Raw genomic sequence first — 24,995 nt, 5'->3', positions numbered from 1 at the left:
GAAGAGAAGAGAAACAGAAAGTCTTCGAGTTGCTATAAAGAAGAAAAGGCATACCATTCCTGTTTCCGTTTGCGCATATCCTGAGTTCACGTCAGCTACGAGGCGGAACCAGCTAAGTCATAAATTACCCAAAACAAATCGTTCTCTACCGCCGACTCGCAGGACAATACGGTCACAAACCGCGACCCTGGCGAAATGCTTTGGCCCATCAGCCTGATTAATTTTAAATACGTCTCGCGGAGAGACACAGGAAGAAAGGGGGCAACTCGTTTACTGCGTGTAGTCCCACCTGCTTCGTCCTTCCTTCCAATTAATGGCAGGTCCCTTATCTCTCGAGTATAAGCACGCGCTCGAATTTCAAAACAAAAGCACGCGTTGACGTATTCCGTGCGGGAAAAGGTGGACATGAAGTCTGATTGGTCGTAACCTAAAAAAATCTGCCCTGCATCCCTCCCAAACGGCCACTGTTTTGAAGAGGCCCTCTTCACAGCAAATATCCCCTCCTGAAGCCCACCTTCTCTCCCACGGAATACGTCGACGCGTGCTTATGTTTTGAAATTCAAGCGCGTGTTTATACTGGTGGGCCTTGGAGAGGAGACATGGGTGAGAAGAAGGCCTCTTCAAAACAGTGGCCCTTTGGGAGAGATGCAGGGCAGATTGGTTAGGTTACGACCAATCGGAATTCATGCCCACCTTTTCTCGCACGGAATACGTCAACGCGTGCTTTTGTTTTGTAATTTTAGCACGTGCTTATACTCGAGAGATAAGGGATCGGTCTTTAATTTGAAGGAAACACGAAGCAGGCGGGACTACACGCAGTAAACGAGTTACCCCCTTTCTTCCTGTATCTCTCCGCGAGGCGTATTGATATTGGATATTACTTTTTAATTGCTAGTTCCCAAAAATTAATCAGGCTGGTCGGCCAATGCATTTCGCCAGGGTCGCGGTTTGTGACCGTATTGTCCTGCGAGTCGGCGGTAGAGATCGATTTGTTTTGAGTAATTTATGACTTAGCTGGTTCCGCCTCGTAGCTGACGTGAACTCAGGATATTGGAAAACGGAAACAGGGTTGGTATGCCTTTTCTTCTTTATAGCGGCTCGAAGACTTTCTGTTTCTCTTCTCTTCGGGCCCTTTTGAACCGAAACACGTGGTGTCTGCTGTCTATCTCGAAGCAACGGGTACATTGGCAGTACAAGGACGGAGCGCGGACTTAGGTGAAAGTGTAGGATGGGTCGTTCGTTGCAGATCTGCAAAGAAAGTGTGTTTCGAAAATTGGCTGGCTGCTTTTTACTTAAAGCCTCTTGTTCTGGTGGGAGTTAACTCATAATGAATCGAGAGAAACTACTTGGGGGTAGAGGAAGTTGCTTGGAAAAAATCCTGTCACTCAGCTAGCAATCTCGTCCCAGAAATGTTCTCCGCTCAAGAATATTACGCGATGTTCTTGGTGTACGCCCGGAACAACGGGGACGCAAGTGCTACTGTGCGAGCGTTTGCACGGGAATACCCGCACTTCCAAATCCCCAGCGAGGATACGATTTGGCGTTTGGCGTCAAGATCATTCTCAACGGAGTCAATGATGCCGCATGGCGTGCATAGACGCAGGGGGTGGTCACATCGAGCAACTGCTCAACTAACAGTAATCGGCCCCTTTCGGGGTCACCAGTTTTATAACGTAGGAACAACATCCATGAAAAATAAATTTAGTGATCAGTGTTAGTGGCCGTGCAGTGAAGTGAATATTCGGTACATTAACCCGGACGCACTTGACGTTGCGATCCTTACCTTCGGGTGGTGTCGTGTACCTGCGATCAGCTGAGCACTGGGCGCAACCCTACCATAAATCTTTTCGTCCACCGATGACCAGGATCGACACAGTGACCTACATAGTGACACAGGTTTCCGAAAATGAAGGAAAGGAATGCCCGTAGGTGTGAGTGTTATTTAATTTATTAGTGATTATTAGGTGTAGAAATAAATTCTGTCCGATTTTAGGGTTCAATAACAGTTTGATTTAAAAAAAAATAAAACAACTCACTTATCGAAATAATTTACATTATTGTTAATAACCTTTTGCCATTTTTCTGGTACCTTACGAATATCACTGCGATAGAAATTCGGTTGCTTTATACCGATTATGTAAATCCAGTCTGAAAGAATTTATTCATACACCTAATATTATTTTTTAAATTTAGTTATGTTGGCCGTGATTAAACTACGGATTTTACCTCAATAACGAATTATGATCACTTGTCGTACATTTTTTGTTACATTACCTTTTCGTTTATGTCTTATTTGAAAACGAAATTTGCGTATTTCTTGTCCTCTCACTTCAAACAATTATTATTTAAGATTTCGCTTTAAAATAAAACTGTGTAACGCGGTTTCCTTCGGTGCATGCCGACTTGCTTGTTCATACCTTCGTAGTACAAGCGCAGCCGCCTGCCGCATAGCCAACGCTACAACGGGAGCTCGGCTGGAAGGCGCGCGCTCTGATTGGTCGGGGTTTTTTGTTAATATCTCGTTAACGAAGCTTCGGACAATATTTTCGCTAAGGAAAAAGTTGTTTCAAATCACCCCCTGAGTCACCCCTTTCAAGGAACTCCGACATTTTTGGGACACCCTATATATATATATATATATATATATATATATATATATATATATACAGGGTGTCCCACTAAGGAGTGGACAGCGCGATATCTCTTAAAGTATTGTCGATAAAAATATAAAAAAATAGGGAATTGCATGGTTCGAGGGGGCCCATTTATTAGCGCGAACGAATTTTGTTTTCGATTATTATTTTAAAAGATACGATGGTCAAGTTCGGTTTTTCAAATGGAACTATTTTTTTTTTAAGACCTGAGTTGATAGTGCGTTCCAACACAAATTCAATAAGCTTTAATGTATACACTTTATTTCCACTGGTTTTTAAGATATTGCGCTTGCAAATTCACTGATTTTCACTACAAGAAACCCCTCTGGAATGGCAAAAACCGGGGGCGGTCTTTCTGGCGCCACGGGTGGCACTGCCTGTTGAAATGGATACTTACCTGCCAAAGGTCTACGCCAGAAATGGCAGGCCCAAAGGCTGGACAATTCTTTTCCGTCAGAAATGCTACTTAGGTAGGTACATCTGCGGTATCGAGAAGCGCATCGTTACTTTTATTTCGCACTTGCTTCTACGCTCGGATGGCCGGTTCTTTTGGGAGGGATGCAAGTTGGATTGGTTAGGTTAGGAGGAGTGAAAGTTGCTAGACTAAATTTCAACCATAGGGAGCAGATTGTATCAGAACTAATCGGATTTGCATCCCTCCCAAAAGAACCGGCCATCCGAGCGTAGAAGCAAGTGCGAAATAAAAGTAACGATGCGCTTCTCGATACCGCAGATGTACCTAACGAAGTAGCATTTCTGACGGAAAAGAATTGTCCAGCCTTTGGGCCTGCCATTTCTGGCGTAGACCTTTGGCAGGTAAGTATCCATTTCAACAGGCAGTGCCACCCGTGGCGTCAGTAAGACCGCCCCCGGTTTTTTCCATTTCAGAGGGGTTTCTTGCAGTGAAAATCAGTAAATTTGCAAGCGCAATATCTTAAAAACCAGTGGAAATAAAGTGTATACATTAAAGCTTATTGAATTTGTCTTGGAACGCACTATCAACTCAGGTCTTCAAAAAAAATAGTTCCATTTGAAAAACCGAACTTGACCATCGTATTTTTTAAAATAATAATCGAAAACAAAATTCGTTCGCGCTAATAAATGGGCCCCCTCGAACCATGCAATTCCCTATTTTTTTTATATTTTATCGACAATACTTTAAGAGATATCGCGCTGTCCACTCCTTAGTGGGACACCCTGTATATATATATATATATATATATATATATATATATATATATATATATATATATATATATATAAAAGCGTAGTTGCAGGTAATATTAATATTATTATTGTTATTCTTGTTATCAAAGTTAAGTGTTGTTAAATAAATAGTCATTGTAAGTTAAAATCTTGGATTTTAATCCTTAACTCTGTTACCTACGAATCCCTACCTATCCTACACTCGAGGGGACGCCGCTCTCATCTCGAGGCCTGCGACATTCAGTTGTCTGCCGACAACGGAACGTTACATCCATATAAACTCAATACCGCGAAAAAATAATTTTGTCCAGCTAGCATGTAGTATACTCAAACCACTGTGTGTCGCCAGAACATAAACGTACGTTGCCACCAGTTTACATAAACAACAGTTCGAGATTTATGAGATGCTAGAAAGTATATCGGGTCTTTTACAGTAGAAGTTATGATCTGGTCTCGAGGTCGTAACATATATCGAATAATTACTGTACCGTATTTCATTTATATGATTTACAGGTTACGTTCCTATCGGTTGCCAATGTGAAGTCAGATGGATGTTTGGACACTTAGACAGCGACAATGATGGCCAACTCTCCCTTTCCGAATTGTATGGACTCGAACACGACCAGAACGAGCCGTGCCTAAAACCCTTCCTGGAAGGTTGCGACATCGACGGGTAAGGATTATTCAAAACATATACAAGATACTTTCTTTGTAATCCGTTTATTATATCCTAACGTATGCTTATTATACAGGGTGTCCCAAAAATGTCGGAGTTCCTTGAAAGGGGTGACTCAGGGGGGGATTTGAAACAACTTTTTCCTTAGCGAAAATATTGACCGAAGCTTCGTTAACGAAATATTAACAAATACCCTCGACCAATCAGAGCGCGCGCCTTCCGCCCGAGCTGCCGTTGTAGCGTTGGCTACGCGGCAGGCGGCTGCGCTTGTACTACGAAGGTATGAACGAGCAAGTCGGCATGTACCGAAGGAAACCGCGTTACACAGTTTTATTTTAAAGCGAAATCTTAAATAATAATTGTTTGAAGTGAGAGGACAAGAAATACGCAAATTTCGTTTTCAAATAAGGCATAAACGAAAAGGTAATTTAACAAAAAATGTACGACAAGTGATCATAATTCGTTATTGAGGTAAAAATCCGTAGTTTAATTACGGCCAACATAACTAAATTTAAAAAAAAAATATTAGGTGTATGAATAAATTCTTTCAGACTGGATTTACACAATCGGTATAAGGCAACCGAATTTCTATCGCAGTGATATTCGTAAGCTACCAAAAAAATGGCAAAAGGTAATTAACAATAATGGAAATTATTTCGATGATTGAGTTGTTTTCATATTTTTTAAATCAAACTGTTATTGAACCCTACAATCGAACAGAATTTATTTCTACAGGTAATAATCAGTAATAAATTAAATAACACTCACCCCTACGGGCATTCCTTTCTTTCCTTTCCTTCCTTTCCGGAAACCTGTGTCACTAAGTAGGTCACTGTGCCGATCCTGGTCATCGGTGGACGAAAAGATTTATGGTAGGGTTGCGCCGAGTGCACAGCTGATCTCAGGTACACGACACCATCCAAAGTTAAGGGTCGGGACGTCAAGTGCGTCCGGGTTAATGTACCAAATATTCACTTCACTGCACTCCTACTAACACTGATCACTCAATTTATTTTTCATGGAACGTGTTGTTCCTACGTTATAAAAATTTGTGGATATGAATGAGAACTTGGCGTTCGGAGCCGTGGGTATTCCTGCGCAAATTCTCACACTGCAGCACTTGCGTCCCCGTTGTTCGGGGGGTACACTCAGAACCTCGAGTAATATTCTTGAGCAGAGAACATTTCTGGGACCAGATTGCTAGCTGACTGACAGGATTTTTTCCAAGCAACTTCCTCTACCCCAAAGTAGTTTCTCTCGTTCCATTAGTTCCATGAGTTAACTCCCACCAGAACAAGAGGCTTTAGGTAAAAAGAAGCCAGCACATTTTCGAAACACACGTGCTTTGCAGAAGTGCAACGAACGACCCATCCTACACTTTCACATAAGTCCGCGCTCCGTCCTTGTACTGCCAATGTACCCGTTGCTTCGAGATAGACAGCAGACAGCACGTGTTTCGGTTCGAAAGGGCCCGAAGAGAAGAGAAACAGAAAGTCTTCGAGTTGCTATAAAGAAGAAAAGGCATACTAACCGTTTTCCAATATCCTGAGTTCACGTCAGCTACGAGGCGGAACCAGCTAAGCCATAAATTACCCAAAACAAATCGTTCTCTACCGCCGACTCGCAGGATAATACGGTCATAAACCGCGACCCTGGCGAAATGCTTTGGCCGAACAGCCTGATTAATTTTTGGGAACTAGCAATTAAAAAGTAATATCCAACATCAATACGCCTCGCGGAGAGATACCGGAAGAAAGGGGGTAACTCGGTTACTTCGCGTAATCCCGCCTGCTTCGTGTTTCCTTCAAATTAAAGGCAGATCCCTTATCTCTCGAGTATAAGCACGCGCTAGAATTGCCAAACAAAAGCACGCGTTGACGTATTCCGTGCGAGAGAAGGTAGGCATGAATTCCGATTGGTTGTAACCTAACCAATCTGCCCTGCATCTCTCCCAAACGGTCTCTGTTTTGAAGAGGCCTTCTTCTCAGCCATGTCTCCTCCCCAAGGCTTACCAGTATAAACACGCGCTTGAATTTCAAAACAAAAGCACGCGTCAACGTATTCCGTGCGAGAGAAGGTGGGCTTCGGGGAGGAGATATTGCTGTGAAGAGGGCCTCTTGAAGACAGTGGCCGTTTTAGAGGGATGCAGGGCAGATTGGTTAGATTAGGACCAATCGGACTTCATGCCCACCTTTTCTCGTACGGAATACGTCAACGCGTGCTTTTGTTTTAAAATTCGGGCGCGTCCTTATACTCGAGAGATAAGGGACCTGCCTTTCATTGGAAGCAAGGACGAAGCAGGTGGGACTACGCGCAGTCAGCGAGTTACCCTCTTTCTTCCTGTGTCTCTCCGCGAGACGTATTTAAAATTAATCAGGCTGATCGGCCTGCATTAAGCATTTCGCCAGGGTCGCGGTTTATGACCGTATTATCCTGCGAGTCGGCGGTAGAGAACGATTTCTTTTGGGTAATTTATGACTTAGCTGGTTCCACCTCGTAGCTGACGTGAACTCAGGGTATTCGCAAACGGAAACAGGAATGGTATACCTTTTCTTCTTTATAGCAACTCGAAGACTTTCTGTTTCTCTTCTCTTCGTGCCCTTTCAAAACCGAAACACGTGGTGTCTGCTGTTTATCTCGAAGCAACGGGTACATTGGCAGTAAAAGGACGGAGCGCGGACTTTTGTGAAAGTGTAGGACGGGTCGTTCGTTGCACTTCTGCGAAGCACGTGCGTTTCGAAAATGTGCTGGCTTCTTTTTACCTACAGCCTCTTGTTCTGGTGGGAGTTTACCCATAATGGAACGAGAGAAACTACTTGGGGGTAGAGGAAGTTGCTTGGAAAAAATCCTGTCAGTCAGCTAGCAATCTCGTCCCAGAAATGTTCTCCGCTCAAGAATATTACGCGATGTTCTGGGTGTACGCCCGGAACAACGGGGACGCAAGTGCTACTGTGCGAGCGTTTGCACGGGAATACCCGCACATCCAAACCCCCGGAGAGGATACGATTCGGCGTTTGGCGTCAACATCATTCTCAACGGAGTCAATGATGCCGGAAGGCGTGCATAGACGCTGAGGGTGGTCACATCGAGCAACTGCTCAACTAACAATAATCGGCCCCTTTTGGGGCCACCAATTTTATAACGTAGGAACAACACGTTCCATGAAAAATAAATTAAGTGATCAGGGTTAGTAGGAGTGCAGTGAAGTGAATATTCGGTACATTAACGCGGACGCACTTGACGTTGCGACCCTTAACTTTGGATGGTGACGTGTACCTGAGATCAGCTGTGCACTCGGCGCAAACCTACCATAAATATTTTCGTCCACCGATGACCAGGATCGGCACCGTGACCTACTTAGTGACACATGTTTCCGAAAAGGAAGGAAATGAAGGAAAGGAATTTCCGAAAGGGTGAGTTTTATTTCATTTATTGGTGATTATTAGGTATAGAAATATATTCTTTTCGATTTTAGGGTTCAGTAACAGTTTGATTTAAAAAAATAAAATAAAAACAACTCAATCATCGAAATAATTTCCATTATTATTAATTACCTTTTGCCAATTTTCTGGTAGCTTGCGAATATCACTGCGATAGAAATTCGGTTGCTTTATACTGATTATATAAATCCAATCGGAAAGACTTTATTCATACACCTAATATTATTTTTTAAATTTAGTTATGTTGGCCGTAATTAAACTACGGATTTTTACCTCAATAACGAATTATGATCACTTGTCGTACATTTTTTCTTACATTACCTTTTCGTTTATGCCTTATTTGAAAACGAAATTTGCGTATTTCTTGTCCTCTCACTTCAAACAATTATTATTTAAGATTTCGCTTTAAAATAAAACTGTGTAACGCGGTTTCCTTCGGTGCATGCCGACTTGCTTGTTCATACCTTCGTAGTACAAGCGCAGCCGCCTGCCGCATAGCCAACGCTACAACGGGAGCTCGGGCGGAAGGCGCGCGCTCTGATTGGTCGGTGGTTTTTGTTAATATCTCGTTAACGAAGCTTCGGACAATATTTTCGCTAAGGAAAAAGTTGTTTCAAATCACCCCCTGAGTCACCCCTTTCAAGGAACTCCGACATTTTTGGGACACCCTGTAGTTATGTAGGTAATTACGCTTTCTCTTGTTTGTAAATCATTAAATGCATTAGTATGTCACACGGAAAAAAGTCAAATCATATGACTTCTTTCAAACTTTTCACTTCTCAACATGCAGAATACATTGACGTAAACAAATTTAACATTCATTTTAAAAATAATAAACAATTTTGCGGACAGATTTTTTAACAAATATCCACCGATCCAGAGGTGTAGATTCGCCCATGAAAGCCATGACAAATAATTTTCTGTAAAATCCTGTACAAGTATTGAAAAGAAGAAAAAATTGAAAGTATACATGGTTCATTTTTATATATGTTAACACGTTAACTGCTTCGACGCTCCCTAGGGACGGACGTTAGACTTTCCGTTTATGTCTCGTCGGTCCGTAAAGATGAACGATTGACTTTTGCTTCAAACTATGCTGTTATGTCGCACAGTGGGAGAAAATGACACGGAAAATCCACGAAACTTGGTGGACTGGGGTATTAGGTATCGCTGTTTCTTGAAGTCTTAAAACTATAATTTTATATTTTATGAGTCTAGAAAGTTGCATTATACTGTATAGAATAATATACTAACGAATAGTTGTTAAAAAATGATAGATAACAATAGAAAAACCAACATTATTTACTAATTTTATTATTTCCGCGGAAAATACTGTAAATACATGATTAATCTAACCATTGAATATCTATCGGAGACGAAAATAAAGATTATTGGCAGAAAAAAATGTTAGTAAAATTTTTTATCAATTTTTTTTAAACAATTTTTTAACAAAGTAACAGTAAAATCCATTTCATACAATATTCTGATGTAACATTTTTATAAACAATTGATTGTTATTAAACAATTTGTTAACATACTAGATTTGAGCAATATTCAATAACGATAAGTGCAATTTGGAAGGTACATTGTTTTTATGACGTAGGCACCCACTAAGTAAGGATTCTTGAAAATTTCATCCCCAAGGGGGTGAAAAGGGGTAAAATGTATTTTCTCGGACTCCTTAATATCTCTTAGGCCTAATTAGATGTCACTTTGGTTTTCACTTACAACAGTTGCTCACACAAATGCCTAAAACTCAATTTCAGGATTTTCCCATAACCAATCCCTAAGGGGGTGAAAAGGGGTCAACTGTGTTTATAAAAGTGAAAAACTAAAAAATGTAAAAAAAAGTTTAAATGGACAGAGCGTCAGGCGTCCGAAAGGCGAAGCGAGACAAAATATCAACGTGTCGTCTGTCTCGTACCGTCCTCACTTGCACGTGCCTCTCGCTCGCTCTCGCCTTCGCCAGACAAGAGTGAGACATTAGTGGTGGAAGTAACGAGAAAATACTGTATATCTGTTTTTGTAGCAATTTTTTTATGTAAATTCGGTAAAGTAACCTCTGTATAACGAACATTTATATATGTATATGTTCGTTCACAACCTACTTTTCAAAACTTAAGATGCCCCAAGTCAATGTACACTTAGGCTGGGGGCACACGAGCGTTTTTTTTACGTCCGTCGCGACGGACGTCAATTGTGACGGACGTGCGTGTACACCACACACGAGCGTTGCTTCTTTTGCGTCAGTTCGCAAAGGCAGTACAACCAATATGGACGCGTGTGATACTGTAGCGTTTTCATACATGACGTATTTATATTTAAAAGGTAGGCGAAAGAGAAAATTTTGGGTACATCCCATAAATGGGGAACGATGTAGATATGGGCATTATTTTACGTTGTACAGACAACTACGTAAATACCCTGAAAAGTGGTTTAATTATTTTCGCATGTCCATGAATTCGTTCGATGAATTGCTTTCTTGTATAAAAGAGCATATAAAGCATCAGGACACAAATATGAGAACGCGATATCGCCAGAGGAAATGTTGGTCATAACATTAAGGTAATTATTTCTCGATCATAGAAAAATAAGTTTATTTTCATTACAGATACCATATTGCAGTTATTATAAAATTATAATGAGATTAAAGTATTAAATTATTGCAAATTTTTATATTGAGAGTTGTCGGACGGTAGCGAGTTAGTTGACTGTTCGTGTGGTGACCATTGGGAAAAATACGATCCAGTTGAAGATGCGGATAGTGGTCTTGAGTCTGGTGTATGAAAAACATTGGCGTACAAAGGTTGGGATTCTGTTTGTGGTGTAGTTTTCACTGTTTGTAAACATTGCAGTGTGTGCATCCGAAAAGAAAATTTTTGATCCGCAGTTAGCTTTCTCACTGTCGGCAGTAACGAATAAAAAAACGCCACATCCTCGTCTTCTTCTTGTGGTTTTTGTTTTTTTGTGTTCGCCTTCATAAAATCCACCAATGCTTCTTCAATATTCGGCCGTTTTTTCTTATTGTTAGCTGATACCTCTGGGGCCTAAAAGATTCACACAATATGTAAAAACCAAACAAGATAATGTGACCGTAACTACTTACCTTCATCGGTGCACTCTCAGTAAAAGCAAGCGTTTCATGGACGTTTAATCCGTTATCTTCTGCGTCATTAATGTCCCTATCTTGGGACACTTCCTCAGTGTTATCCTCAAAACTAGCTGCTGTAGGTCGCAATTCTTGATTTCTTTTTAAAAATGATAGCTGTTGCCCGTAGATATATTCTTTTACCTTTTTTCTACCAGAACCGGATTTCGAAGTCTCGTTTTGTTTTTTTAAATTGCGGACATAATTGTCTCGGATGTACCTCCATTTTGATTGTATATCTTTTACTAAACAAAAACAAAATTTATATTTTAAAAACACTGTTATGCTACAGTTGGCAACACGGCTTACATTCTTTTTATTACTGTTATAAGTAAAAAGTTAACAGTGTAAAATTATTGTCCTAGATATCTTGCCACTGGATGCAGTTTCAAAGATTTGCACTACAATTTTAGAATTGGTAGAACGACTGCCGGAAAGATAATTCAGACAGTATGCACAACGATTTGGAATGTAATGAAAAAAAAATGTATTCCTTTGCCGGATGAAAATACATGGAACGAAATAGCTGAAGAATTCCAAATTCACGCGAATTTTCCTAATTGCTTGGGGGCAGTTGACGGAAAGCATATTCGTGTCGTTAAGCCTGAGCGAAGTGGATCATTATATATGAATTATAAACATTTCTTTTCGATTGGATTGTTAGCTATAGCTGACACAAATTATAAGTTTGTTTATCTAGATGTGGGATCATACGGCAAAGATTCAGACTCCACGATATTTCGAAATTCTTCTCTATGGAAACACATGGAACGTAACACTCTCAGCATCCCCACTCCTACACAATTGCCAGAATGTGATATTGCTATACCTTATGCATTTGTTGGCGACGAAGCATTTGGATTACATAGGAATTTACTTAGACCTTATTCCGGCACTCACTTACCAGTACATAAAAGGGTTTTTAACTACCGGTTACCAAGGGCTAGACGCTACATTGAATGCACATTTGGTATTCTGTCAAATAAATGGCGAATATTACATAGACCAATCGATGTGCGCGTTGATTTTGCTGTTGATGTTGTCAAATGCTGTTGCGTTCTCCACAATTTCGTTCGCGAGCGTGATGGTTTTAATTTTGATGATACGTTAAGTATTTCAGGTTTGCAAGATTATATTCATATTGAGAATATAAATGTCAATCGCAACATAAATCGTTTTCGCGAAGCTTTAACACAGTACTTCATGAGTGAGACCGGAAAAGTGTCATGGCAGTTGGATAGAATATAACACATCTAAATAAGCAAATAATAAAATAATTCTAAAGTAATACTTACCAATTCGTTTCTGCTGTGTTTGTGATTCCGAGTCATAATTGCGTAATAAAATGGAACAAATTTCCACCCACGCTGCATTTTTCTTATTTTTATCTTTATGATCCTCATTCGAGGTATTCCATATCAATTCTCTTTTCCCCACTTCACTAATTAATATTTCGATGTCAATATTAATATCCATTTCGACAATCACACGCTGTTCGCGCACCGAATGGACCGGAGCTTGCGAGCACGTGTTCCACAATGCGACTGGACTGCAGAGAGTCAAGTCAACGGAGGGCGTAAATCACCGTCTTGATTTTTACTGTGTTGCAACATGCACCCTTACTACGATTTACCGTGGTAAAGGAGAATAAATTGGTTGAAGCAGACGTTGAAAAAACAATAACAATAAAGTATATTAATAAAGAACATGTGTAAGTATTGTACAAGTGGATAAGTATTTTGCGAAAAGATGACTTCACACCGCGTTATTGCGACTTCGGATCTTTGGTGTTCGATCTGTTGGATTTGACGTTTTGTCGTGAACTAACTATTCGGAAATCTTGTATCGTTAAAGTAAGCTCGGATTTTCGTTGATTGGATAGATGACAGAGTGGGCGGTTGCAAGTTATTATTTCCTATTGGTTATAGTTTGAAATCAAGGAACCGCCCTTACATTTTCGAGGGAGTCGTGGTGGAGGAAAAGGTTTCTTAGCAGGGTGGTACGTACACGTGAAATTCATAACTGTGCGAGTTCGAGGATTATTTTGGCCGCGTTGACCTTTTGAATATCTACCGACGGTATGGGTTTTATGACCCGGCAATTTGGTACACCGTAGTACCGCGCGGACGAGACCGGTGGCCGACCAGATGTTGGGATCATGTACCTTTTTTTTCTAAAATATTACAAGCTAACGAATATTGCTGAAGCTGTAAAACGAAAGTAGACACGGTTATGCGGAAACACGGAGGACCGAGTCCCGTTACAAGAAGACAATGCAATGGAGAAAACTTATTCCTAAAGGGATTTGAGAATCATATAGTCGAATATGAAAGACTTGAAGCTACGATCCTAATCTTAGCTACGCCATTAGTGCGACGCCCGCATGTCATTGCAACATTATTTATTAGTTTATGTGAGTGCTCAACACACGCTCTCACGCAACGGACGTCTGACGGTACGTTCGTGTGCCGTGCTATACTCCCGAGTATATAATTCAGAACGTGCGTCGACGTTTTGTAACGTCCGTTCTAGCATAAATACGTCGATGAAAAATCAACGCGCGTTGCATCGTCCGTTGAAAGTAACGTCCGTTGCCAGTGTGCGGACTCTAATATTCTACAATGTATTTCTACAACGCAGCGTCGTGACGTCCGTCGCGACGGACGTAAAAAAAACGCTCGTGTGCCCCCGGCCTTAGTACACCAGATCCAGAGTTAAACCATTAAGGGTTGATTAGGGTACAATTTTGAAATTGGTTTTTAGGCATTTGTGTTGCTAGGCTTAAACCAAGTATTGATACCGAATCGTACCGAAGAGCTTTTCGAGAGATCCGTGAAAACAAATTATACCCCTTTTCTTCATCTTAGGGGTTGATTAGGACAATATCCTGAAATTTGTTGATAACCTTTGTGGGGGTAACTATTGTAACGAAAAACAAAGTTGATATCTAATCGGGCCCAAGAGATTTTAAAGTGTGACGTCCCACTATTTTTCGCGCAGTCGTAATTAGAGTCTTCCCCACAAATTACTCCAAATCTTCGCCAAAATCCCTCGAATTCAAATCTTACCCCTTTTCCCCAACCACCGACCACCTTGATGTACCTTAGCGGTCCCCATCTCAAGATGATCTACTACGAAATCCCCTTCCCTCTACGCCCTACGAGGTACGATCTCCTCCCTCACCTTCAAAGTCTAAACAAGTCCCTCGTCCCAAAAACCCTCTTACATCGAGACTACGTCTCACGACCTCCCTACGACCCACCGAGTCAAAGCCACTCTTATCTCGTTCCAACTAAAACACGCAAACCACATTTAACTAGTTTGAGTCCCCCTTCTCGAGCGCCCCTCATAAAAACCCCGGAAATAATATTGCGAAATCCTTTTCGAATGCCCTTTATAAAAACCCCGGAAGTCTTATTGCGACGCATATTTCGTGCATGAGTCACGGTGTATACCGCGCACACCCCTCATACCTAAACACCGTATAAATACAAGGGCCCCAGAGGCCGCAGCCCTCTTCTACGGAAATTTCTTCCATGGAAACAGTCCTAAGAACGTAACAATTTGCTAAAACGTGCATTAAAATCAGTGCAACCCCGCTCGACGAGAGATTCACTATCGACAACCACTGTGAGCGACTACAATTACTTATTTTACTACCGCATATCACCACCATTTATATTGTAACCAGCTCTCCCCTTTCATATTTTTTCCTTATTGCTATTCATATTCTTGTCCATTGCTAATACTCGCATATTTCATGCTCATCTATATATTGCTATTGATTACCATTTATATAAATGTTTTGTGCTAATGCTTAACGTCCCACGCATTATTATAATATTACCACATATGCTTTAAACTGAATAAACGTTCTTATTCTAAATAACGCTTCGAATTATTGTAGTGATCCTTCGGTTACGGAATTACCGAATCATAACAAGCTACTGCAACAGCTGATCTCGGTTCGCGAACTTCGGGATTTCTTACAGTGTTTACAAGGCTTACTTTCGTATAGGCCTTGTACGACCATACCGTTACCTCTATTATAAAGAAATATAACGCGAGGTTTCTTATATTAATGCAACGGTAAATTCAATTATCAGGACTTTAAATATCCATGCTTGTGTCTAACGGGTGTCACTCTGGTGCTTGATTACTGCTTTACCTTCCCTGGTTGTTTGTGCCGCGAAGCTGGTTTTCGTGCCAAGACTCCCAGTTTGCTAGTGCCGCGAAACTGGTTTTCGTGCCAAAGTCCTATCCTCCTTAGTGCCGCGAAGCTGGTTTTCGTGCCTAAACTCCCTCAACTAGCCTTGTGTCGCGAAACTGGTTTTCGTGCCAAGGCTTCCTCCCGATCTATCCCAACTATGTCATTCCCCTAAAAAGACCTTCACCCGGGACGTGACAAAAGAATATCTGAAAACCCATTTCACTCCATTAGGGGTTGGTTAGGGGAAAATCCTGAAATTGAGTTTTAGGCATTTGTGTGGGCAACCGTTGTAAGTGAAAACCAAGGTGATATCTAATCAGGCCTAAAAGATATTAAGGAGTCCGAGAAAATACATTTCCCCTTTCACTCCCGTGGGGATGAAATTTTCAAGAATCCTTACTTAGTAGTGCCTACGTCATAAAAACAATGTACCTTCCAAATTGCACTTATCGTTATTGAACATTACTGAAATCTAGTATGTTAACAAATTGTTTAATAACAATGAATTGTTTATAGTAATGTTACAACAAAATTTGATCAATTTAATGTTATGAAATGGATTTTACTGTCACTTTGTTAAAAAATTGTTTAAATTATTAATAAACAATTCTTCTAACATTTTTTTATGACAATAATCTTTATTTTTATTTTATTTACTAGCTTTAGCCGAGTTTAGGCGGTCATATTGGATCCGCCATCTTCTTTTTTAAAAATCGTACGAGAGATTCGTAATCAGCGATACCTAATACCCCAGTACACCAAGTACATTTCGTTATTTTTCATTTCGATTAAGCGTGGGAATCGATTTTTGACGCCGACTGTGTCATTTTCTTTCACTGTGCGTCGGTCTGAGCCTTAACTTTTCTTTTGGATGACATCGTTCCTTGGAAACTAAAGATATTGTATGAAAAGTATAGTATTTTATAAAAAATTAATTTAATTCTCAGCTCACCGCTTCGCGATGTCGAGTGGCACGGAAAGTTAGGCACCAGGGCGTAGCAGTTAACGTGTTAAGAGGTCATGCCTACGTGTGGAGTCTAAAACACGTGTTTTCTGGATTTTTTTGGAAAAACTTGAAGACTTTTTTTAAATAAACGGTTGTGTATTCGAAAATATATATTTTTAAGTTCTTGTAGTATTTTTTTGCAAAGGAATATATAAATAAGTACAAGAATTATGGGCGATCTCCCGGCAGCGTTTTTTTTATTACGGTGACCACTGAAGCTTTCATCTGGTTCATCCGAAATAATAAATTCGACCAAATTTAGTTAGTATATTAGATTAACAGTAGGCATAATAGGGGTGTTCCGGATCAACCCATGGCGGGGGGGGGGGGGTGAAGCGGGGTGTGGGGTTTCGTACCGATGGCGAGGGGGTGAAGCGGGGCGAGGGGTACCGCATCGATGACGAGGGTGTGAAGCAGGGCGAGGGATACCGCGCCGTGGACGAGGGGGTGATGCGGGGTAGGGGAACGCGACTCGTGACCGCGGGAGAGGATACCGCCGATGACTCATCACGCGCTATCGGAGGCGCGAAAATTCAAAACAGCCCGTCACCCTCTTTTCGACTCAAGGTCAGATCGCTCCCGCGATAGCAGCGAACGATTCGCGACGTTCGTATTTGGAGGGCGCGCGCGCGAGAGAGAGAGAGAGAGAGATAGACGTTATACATCTCTCTCTCTCTCTTTCTGGGTCTATAGACAAAAGATAGGGTGGTATTACGCGTAGAAGATGCAAGTTGAAACTTACATGACCATCACATGATCACCACGCCGAAAACATATTGTTATTATGATCAAAGGTCTACTTCCGGGAATAGTACGCGGTAAAAAAATTCGAAGTTACCCGCCACCCTTTTTCGTTACAAGGTCAGATGGCGTTCACGATAGCCGCGTCGCCGCCGCGCAGGCGCGATACCCGCTTACGATTCGCGACGTTCGAATTTGGAGCGCGCGAGCGAGGTAGGTATATATGTTATGCGGCTCTTTCCCACTGTCTCCAGACAAAACATACGTATTATTATTATTATTATTAACACCATCATGTGCACAAGACGAATATGCAAGTCGAAACCTGTATTACCATCGCATGATCGCGAAGCCAAAAAACAGAACATATAGTTTATAATCGAATGTTAACTTCCGAGAATAATGCGCATATGCTTCCGCGATTTTGCATCGCCAGAATATTATGTGTAGAAGCGTGACAAGGTTTAAGGCGAAACCCTATATCTATCATTAGGGACCAGGGTGTGAGGGATTTTAGGTAGAGAGGTTATATAAATTGGAGCGTAACTGAGTTTACATATGTTCGGATGCAATGGACATGTTCAAACGCGCGAATATCACGTTGACCAGGGACTATAAGAGGTTTGTGTACCGCTACAGAATGTAGTGATTTTATGCAGAGGTGTGACAATGTACTAGATCTTATCGAAGTGTTTCAGCGTTCAGACCGTGTACGCGACAGTAGTAAACGTCGGGCACAAGTTATCGTTAGACATCTGAATGTAATAAAATTGGAGGCGTATTCGAAACTGTTAGAGCTGGAGGAGATTGAGGAGTAGGAGGTGGGAGAGGAACGAACACAGTTCTAATGCTGAAAAATGGATGTAATGAAACAAAAATGGATGTATTTGTGAAAGTGTATAAAACGTTGTCGCAGAGTTGTATGGATTTGTGCACGATTGAGCAATGCAAGAACTGGATATGCATGTACGATGAATTCATGCATATTATCGATGAGTTCCAAGACAAACAAAAGAAACCATTATTGGACAGCAGCAGCAGCAGCGAACGTCGTTTATTATTAATCGTTCGCAATATCAAGGCATTTCGAGTGGGTGTGCGGCATAAAATGCTACAGCTAATTGATGAGCGGGAACGATACACAAAGTTATTGTATTTGTGTGTGGATGAGAAGATTTTTCATGAGAGTGATGATAATGATGATGACGATGACGACGACGACGATTATGATGATGATGATGATACTTCACAACCTTTTATGGTACGTGAGCTTGGTGTGGGAAAAGCAACACTGGAAATGCATCAGATATACGACATCGTCTTATCGTCGAGTATCAGCAAGACGAACGCGTGCCGGAGTGGTCGAAACAGCGGATGGTATCGCTGCTGGCGCGGACAAAAACATTGCGCGCGATAGTGCGTCGACGGTTATTACGCAAAGCTTGCGGACTCGCTACTCGAGCGATGGCACCCAAGGTCGTGTGGGAGGAACTTGAAACCGCGTTTGAGAAACGTTTGTTTACCAGGGCGGTAATCAACGTGGAGTGTGTAACGCGGCGGCGGGAACGACCGAGACGATAAAAGTGAAGGTTGTGAAGAGGAGCGTGGTCGCCAACGAGATACGGTTCGAGGACTACGTTCGATGTCTTCGCGAGCACGCGGAAACGACGATTCGACAGAATCATATCCGTTCGCGATTACACAATGTATTTTTCTTCAACGAGCATAAGACCGCGATCAGCCCGTACGACGATAAGCGATACATACTGCCCGATCAAGACAGTACCCTTCCGTGGAGACACTATCGGATCCCCGAGTGCGATGGCGACCCATGACTCACGTATGCATATCTCGCGATGTAGTGGGCATGTGTATGCGCGTGATTCAATGCATGAGCATATGTACATACGTTTTCATTAATCTCGCGTATGATTTTTTTTTCGTCACGCACGAGTATGCAATGTATGGACGTAGCGTAGGGTAATGATAAACATATTGTAGAACTAACAGTGTATGTGTATTATTCTTTATTTTTAAAAACAAAGAATCGAATAAAGAATAACTATATATAAAAATGTAGAACGTACGTTTATATTTATTAATTTAATTAATAAGAAGCTGCTTAGCGTCACAGAACATCCTTTTCCTGTATCCACGAGTTCTTGGACGAGTCGAATCCCAACCATTTCACGTACACCCGATTCCCCTTGCGGCGAACAATCTTCTCGACCAGATAAACGTCCGGATTCGCGACAGAATGCAGCTCGTGCTCGTAGAATCCGCCCGAGGTCGGCTTCCCCGCGGAATCGCGTAGGATGTACGTTACCGGGAGCGTTCGTTGTACCGCGGTGATTTCGAACTGCTCGGTTGACCAGTTCGGTGTGTATCCCTTCTCGAAGATCATCTTGGATTTCCTCACGCGTACTTTGTCGCCGACGTGGAATTTCGCGCGTCGTCGTCGTCGTAGCGCGGTGTCTGACGAGACGACGGTTCACGCAAGATGGATGGCAAACGAGTGGCGGAGGTAACGTCGACGGGTCGCGCGTTTATCATGCCATGCTTGCGATGATTGTAGGTGCGCACGAGCGTCGGTGACAGATCCAATCCGCGATAGGACGCGTTCAAGAAGAATTGATTCCACATCAGGTTTTTCAGCGTGCGATTGACACGCTCGACGATCCACGCTTTCATCAAACTGTACGTCGAATAGTGGTTGATTCCGCAAGACGTCACGCATCGTTGAAACTCCGCGTTGTAGAACTTCTTTCCCATATCGGTTTGTAGGTTTCGTGGGCATCTGCCGTTCCGTCGCAACACGGTCGCGAAAGCCCCGGTCACGTAGCGCCGGCTTTTCGTTTTCACGGGCACTGCCCACGCGTACTTGCTGAACGTATCGATGATCGTGAGTATGTAGTTATGACCGCGATTGTGGTTAGTGTACGCGCGCATTTCCACCAAGTCTGCCTGCCACATATCATCGTAGCCTCGAGTGACGACGCGCCTCTGCTGGAAATTTCGTCTGGCGGGAGCATGCAGTTCGTCGACCAATTGTATTCGCTCCTTACTGGTGCTCATAACGATGATGATGATGATGATGATGATGATGATGATGATAATGACGACAACAATCACGTTCCGCGACCGGCATTAAATACAGCACCAAGCTCTCGAAAGCACGCGAAACGCACTCGAAACACGTACGTTGCTGGCGGGGTTTGCTGTCATCGTCGGCTTGTCGTCGTCGTCGTCGTCGTCGTCGTCGTCGTCGTCGTCGTCGTCGTCGTCGTCGTCGTTGTGCGAATCCACGCTCATCGTCGCGCTTCCTTTCGTTTGTGTGCTTCCGCGTTCGGTGTCGCGAGCTCATCGAGTATATCCTTCAAATGATCGAGGCGTTGTTGCATCACGGTATTTATCAAATTCTCCAAGTCATGGAGACATCCTTCCACCGCGGTATTTATCGCGTTCTTCAAAGCGCCCAGTCGTTTCGTAATCAATTCATTCATGTCTTCCTCCATAGTGTCGAGGGCACGTCCGACGATACGTTCCATGTCGTCCACGTATCGTTTCGTCGCAGCGTCGGTATCCTCCTCCGGATGTGTCACGCGACGCATCTTGCGTTCCATTACGTCGAACGTCGACCGATCGGTACCTAGACACAGCGCGTTCCCCCGAACGTAATTTGCGACGTACAGATTTCGCGAGCGAATCGTCTCCATGCGTTGATCGTTGTCGCGGTCAACGGTAGCATCGGCGGTGCCGCGCAAACTCGCGCCAAACTTGTTCACCGACATGCTAGTGGCGATTGCGAAGGAGACTGACGCATCGTCGATATGAACGATCAATTTACGATGAGACCGACTTCGCGAAGTTCCTCCACGATGGAGGCGATTTCTATGAACGAAGTAGTCTATCGACCAATTCGTTCGGATCATCCCAGTACACGTAATCGATCGCGTTATCGGTGACCGTCATCGCATCGTCGATGAGTAATCCTCGACATTCGTGCGTACTCTCGCCGCCGCCGCCATTACGGTCTCCGCTAACCAACAACGACACGATTTTCCTGTACTTGTAGCCCTTGTTGCCTAGCGTGGGCTTGCTAGCCGAATGGTCCCGTTTATGCGCGTTCGTTGACAACAAGATGCTTCGGTACGCTTCGAGATCAGCATTCGTGTACACCCGATCGTTCGGTATTCGCATGAACAGCTGTTCGTACAAGCCTTGAGTGCCTGCGTATCGCTTGCCCTTCACGCTAAGGTCGTCGTTCTCGTCGATGGTGAGCACGAAATCACCGATCATCAGCTGCTCGCCGTCGCTTAAGTACACTCCGTACACGTTGTCGACCAGTTTCCTGGTATCGGTGAAGAACAGTTGCAGATATTCGTGCGATAGCGGTCCTGCTGCGTTTCGGGTGTACGCGTCGAGGTTGTCGACGGTGGTTCTCGGCTCGAGAACTTCCCGAATCGTTTCGTCCGTTTCACCCTGTCCCAGATCATGCTCCTCGGTTGTTTCGTAGTCGTCCTCGTCGGTGTCGTCGTCGTCGTCGTCGTCGTAGTTGTTCGAATCCGGTAGCAGAGTCGTTTCGGGACGTATCGTCGCTTCGACCGTGGACGGAGTAAAGGATAATCGTTTTTTCTTCAACCGATGTTGTTGTTGCTTTTGTTGCTGCTGATGCTTCCTCTTGACGAGCAATGGTGTGACGGTCGTTCCTCCAGAGATAAGGATTTAAAGGTAGACTCAGTCGGTACGCCAGGGTTTGACGAGATCCTTACATGTTGATGAAACTGCGTTTATTGACTTGTGTCCTACCGTTATTATGTACAATATTTACACGCTTGCTTTAACTGCTTATCGACACGTTGTCGCTATCAGAACGGGCTGGAGATCTGACAACGGCCGGGCGTCTCTTTACCGGAACGGTAGGAAAGAGACCGGGCAGCTTCCCGGCGTCTCTTGTCGGAGCGGTGGAGAGAAAAAGACCGGGCAACTTCCAGGCGTCTCTTTATCGGAGCGGTAGGTAAGAGACCGGGTAGTGGCCAGGCATCTCTTACGGGAGCGGTAGGGAGAAAGAGACCGGGCAACCTCCAGGCGTCTCCTGTTGGGATCGGTAGTAGGAAAGAGACCGGGCAACTTCCAGGCGTCTCTTGTCGGAACGGTAGTAGGAAAGAGACCGGGCCACTTCCAGGCGTCTCTTGTCGGAGCGGTAGTAGGAAAGAGACCGGGCAACTTCCAGGTGTCTCTTGTCGGAGCGGTAGAGGAAACGAGAAGGTGAGCGATCGTGTGATCAGCTGGTTTTTACAGGGTTTACCACGACTCGCACCGGGCAGCATCCAGGCAGGTCAGGTGGTGGGGGATCCGTATCCCCACTGGAACTGTCTTGGCTTCGTGACGCCGGGGCTTATGTCCCGATTCTCGGAAATTCTTATCAGCGAGAATCGACGCGATCTACCGGCGCAGTGGGGAGTGAGCGTCATCGCTTGACGCGTCGCGAGATCGGCGGTCTTCGGCTCGGTTCAGTACGGTTTGGCCGCGGTCGCCCGCGCAATCTCGGCCTCTCGCTCACTCCCGGTCGCACCGCTGCGCGCTCGATTTCTCGCCTTGGGACGCTACGTCACAATGGTTGTAGCTTCGATGGCATTGCTGGGTTCGTTCTCAACACCGCAGTGTTGTCGACCAAGTGTTTCAACGGTTCGACGATCGGACTCGCACTCTCCTCAGCAACGGCTTTTGTCGCCATTTTACCGATTTTCAGGCTCATGTAAATCTTTCGTATAGCGTCGCTGATTTTAGCAATTTTCTTCTTCGTCTCAAAGTCTCGCGGCTGTTGTCTACGTCGCTGTTTCTGTTTCATTCCTTGTTGCTGTTGTTGCAGCTGCGTGGTCTCTATGTTGGCACCGCTAGTCGTCTCCGCCGCTGGTCCGTTAGCCATACCCAGTGTTGCTCGATGAAGGACTCGCGGCCTACTGATGTCCTCGCGCTACCACGAACTCTTTAAATCCACGTCGGTACCTACCATCGTACATGGAGCTGTCCACGAAGTCGTATCGACGTCTCCAACATCTCGCGCACAGATCGTTGAACGCCTCGAACGTCATGTTCGTGTTCACGTGATCGTTGTACACAGGACGCAATTTTGTACCGTCCTGTTTAAACAGCACGAGAAAATTCGCGTTGTCTCTGATCAAGTGTTTCGGTATTGGCGCGTACGATTGGCACAAGTAAAAGCAGTCCACGCTCGCGTGCCTGCCCATGGAGAAGTATTCGCGGAGCGCTGTTTGTTCGTCGCTGGCCATGTCGTCGAACACGAAAATCGAATCGGGTCGAACGTCTCTAGGCGGGACGATCTCGGCGCTGTCCGAGTAGGGAAATTATCCGAGTCCGCCAACGCGCGACAACACTCGCTCCAGATACCGATACTTTGGCTGTCGCAACGATTTCGAGTACACGTACACGTTCTCGAAGCGCAAATCGTTCGGACTCTCCAGCAGGATGAGAAGCACTTTCGTTTTCACGCATCCGAACGGACCGCAGATCACGGCTCGCACGCTGTTCGGCAGCAACGAACCGTGTCGGCGTGATCGCCTCTCGTTCCACGTCACATCCTCCAACATTCTGTTCGCGGTCACGCGAATAGCGTTCGGCTGTTTCGCGAATCGCATGGCCTATCCTCGTCGAAAATCTATAACACGATAGCTATTTATACCCGCAGCGACTATCGAGCGACTCAGAATCGTAGTATTCGTCGAATCGATCACTATCGAAGAACCGTTGACTTGCGAATGTGCTTGCAACCCCGTGTATCTGCATTTTCATACGTATGGTTGCGGTAACGTGTAAATCGAAAAAGAAGAAGAAGTCAACGAAGGCAGGATGGGGTCTCGTGAATAGGATCATAAATCGTTTACCGATAGAGCTGCACATTCCGGGTTATCAGTTCTGTTGACCAGGGATGCGTTTGCTGAAGCGATTGGCTCGCGGCGACGAAGGTATAAATCCGCTGGACGCCGCTTGTCGAGAGCACGATATCGCGTACTCGCGGCACCGGGACGTGGAGGGCCGACGCGTGGCGCATCACGCACTAGCTGAACGAGCGCGAAACCGAGTGTTCGCGAACGACGTGACTTTTGGTGAAAAAGCAACAGCGACTGGAGTGTGGGCCGCGATGAAAGCTAAGTCTAAACTCGGCATGGGTATGAGAAGAAGAAGAAGAAGAAGCAGAAGGACTACGAGAAAGAAACGTAAGTCCAGAGGACAACAGTGGCGAAACGCGGTGGTTTTCTCCCGCTTCTTCTACCCGCTCTGTCGGTTATCGGTGCATTGGCCGGTGGAGCGGCGGGTATCACCAAAACCCTTAACGACACGAAGGCTGCGCGAAAACAGCTGGAAGAGACGTTGCGTCATAATCGGGCGATGGAAGTACGAGGAATGTATGTGTCACCGTACAAGCGCGGCGCCGGCATGAACCTGAGACGACGACCGAGGAGAAAAAAATAGTCAAACAACCAGGCTTGCGCCGACGAATGTGACGATAACGCGACGTCAGCGACAACAACAACCTATGACTAACTTGCAATTAAAGCGCGAGTGCATCATTGTACCGTTCTTTCGGGGGGTGTTTACGCGCAATACACTCCCCGCGCGCGTCCGACCGAACGAATGCGCTATCGCTAATCTGGACGAGAATCGCGGCGAAGGCACGCACTGGGTAGCGTACGCAAAACGCGGATCACGCGTGCAGTATTTTGACAGGTTTGGGAATTTGCGACCACCCTCGGAAATGATCGACTATTTCGGTCGGGGAACGATGACGACGACGACCGCGATCAAGTACTATCACGATTGCTTTCAGCGTTTCGACGAGACGAATTGCGGTCACTTGTGCGTACAATTTCTTTGACAAAAGGCTCTGGAATT

General features: G+C 44.2%; 2 protein-coding genes across 2 annotated transcripts in view; one reads left to right on the top strand and one right to left on the bottom strand.

Moving 5' to 3' along the window:
* Nucleotides 1–24,995, top strand: part of Cow (Proteoglycan Cow) — a 1,009,917-nt gene that overhangs the window by 815,532 nt on the left and 169,390 nt on the right. Inside the window, exon 7 of the mRNA XM_076816204.1 lies at nucleotides 4,374–4,533. Coding sequence (XP_076672319.1) covers nucleotides 4,374–4,533 — 160 coding nt within the window. The remainder of the gene's footprint in view (nucleotides 1–4,373; nucleotides 4,534–24,995) is intronic.
* On the bottom strand, nucleotides 10,125–12,602 carry LOC143371247 (uncharacterized). The gene is made up of 3 exons (XM_076816209.1): nucleotides 12,420–12,602; nucleotides 11,083–11,369; nucleotides 10,125–11,023 (listed from the first exon to the last, which is right to left on the bottom strand). Exons 1-3 carry the CDS (start codon nucleotides 12,598–12,600, stop codon nucleotides 10,637–10,639), a joined length of 855 nt encoding a protein of 284 aa, XP_076672324.1. The 5' UTR covers nucleotides 12,601–12,602; the 3' UTR covers nucleotides 10,125–10,636.

This window comes from Andrena cerasifolii, chromosome 7, assembly GCF_050908995.1.
Source record: "Andrena cerasifolii isolate SP2316 chromosome 7, iyAndCera1_principal, whole genome shotgun sequence".
NCBI classification, from domain to species: domain Eukaryota; kingdom Metazoa; phylum Arthropoda; class Insecta; order Hymenoptera; family Andrenidae; genus Andrena; species Andrena cerasifolii.
This window is presented reverse-complemented; position numbering and strand designations above follow the sequence as displayed.

Coding starts and splice junctions, on each gene's coding strand:
- LOC143371247 (XM_076816209.1), bottom strand. CDS start 12,600: ATGGATATTAATATTGACATCGAAATATTAATTAGTGAAGTGGGGAAA. Junction 11,370..12,419: donor AACACAGCAGAAACGAATTG/GTAAGTATTACT, acceptor GTTTTTGTTTAG/TAAAAGATATACAATCAAAA. Junction 11,024..11,082: donor CTGAGAGTGCACCGATGAAG/GTAAGTAGTTAC, acceptor TGAATCTTTTAG/GCCCCAGAGGTATCAGCTAA.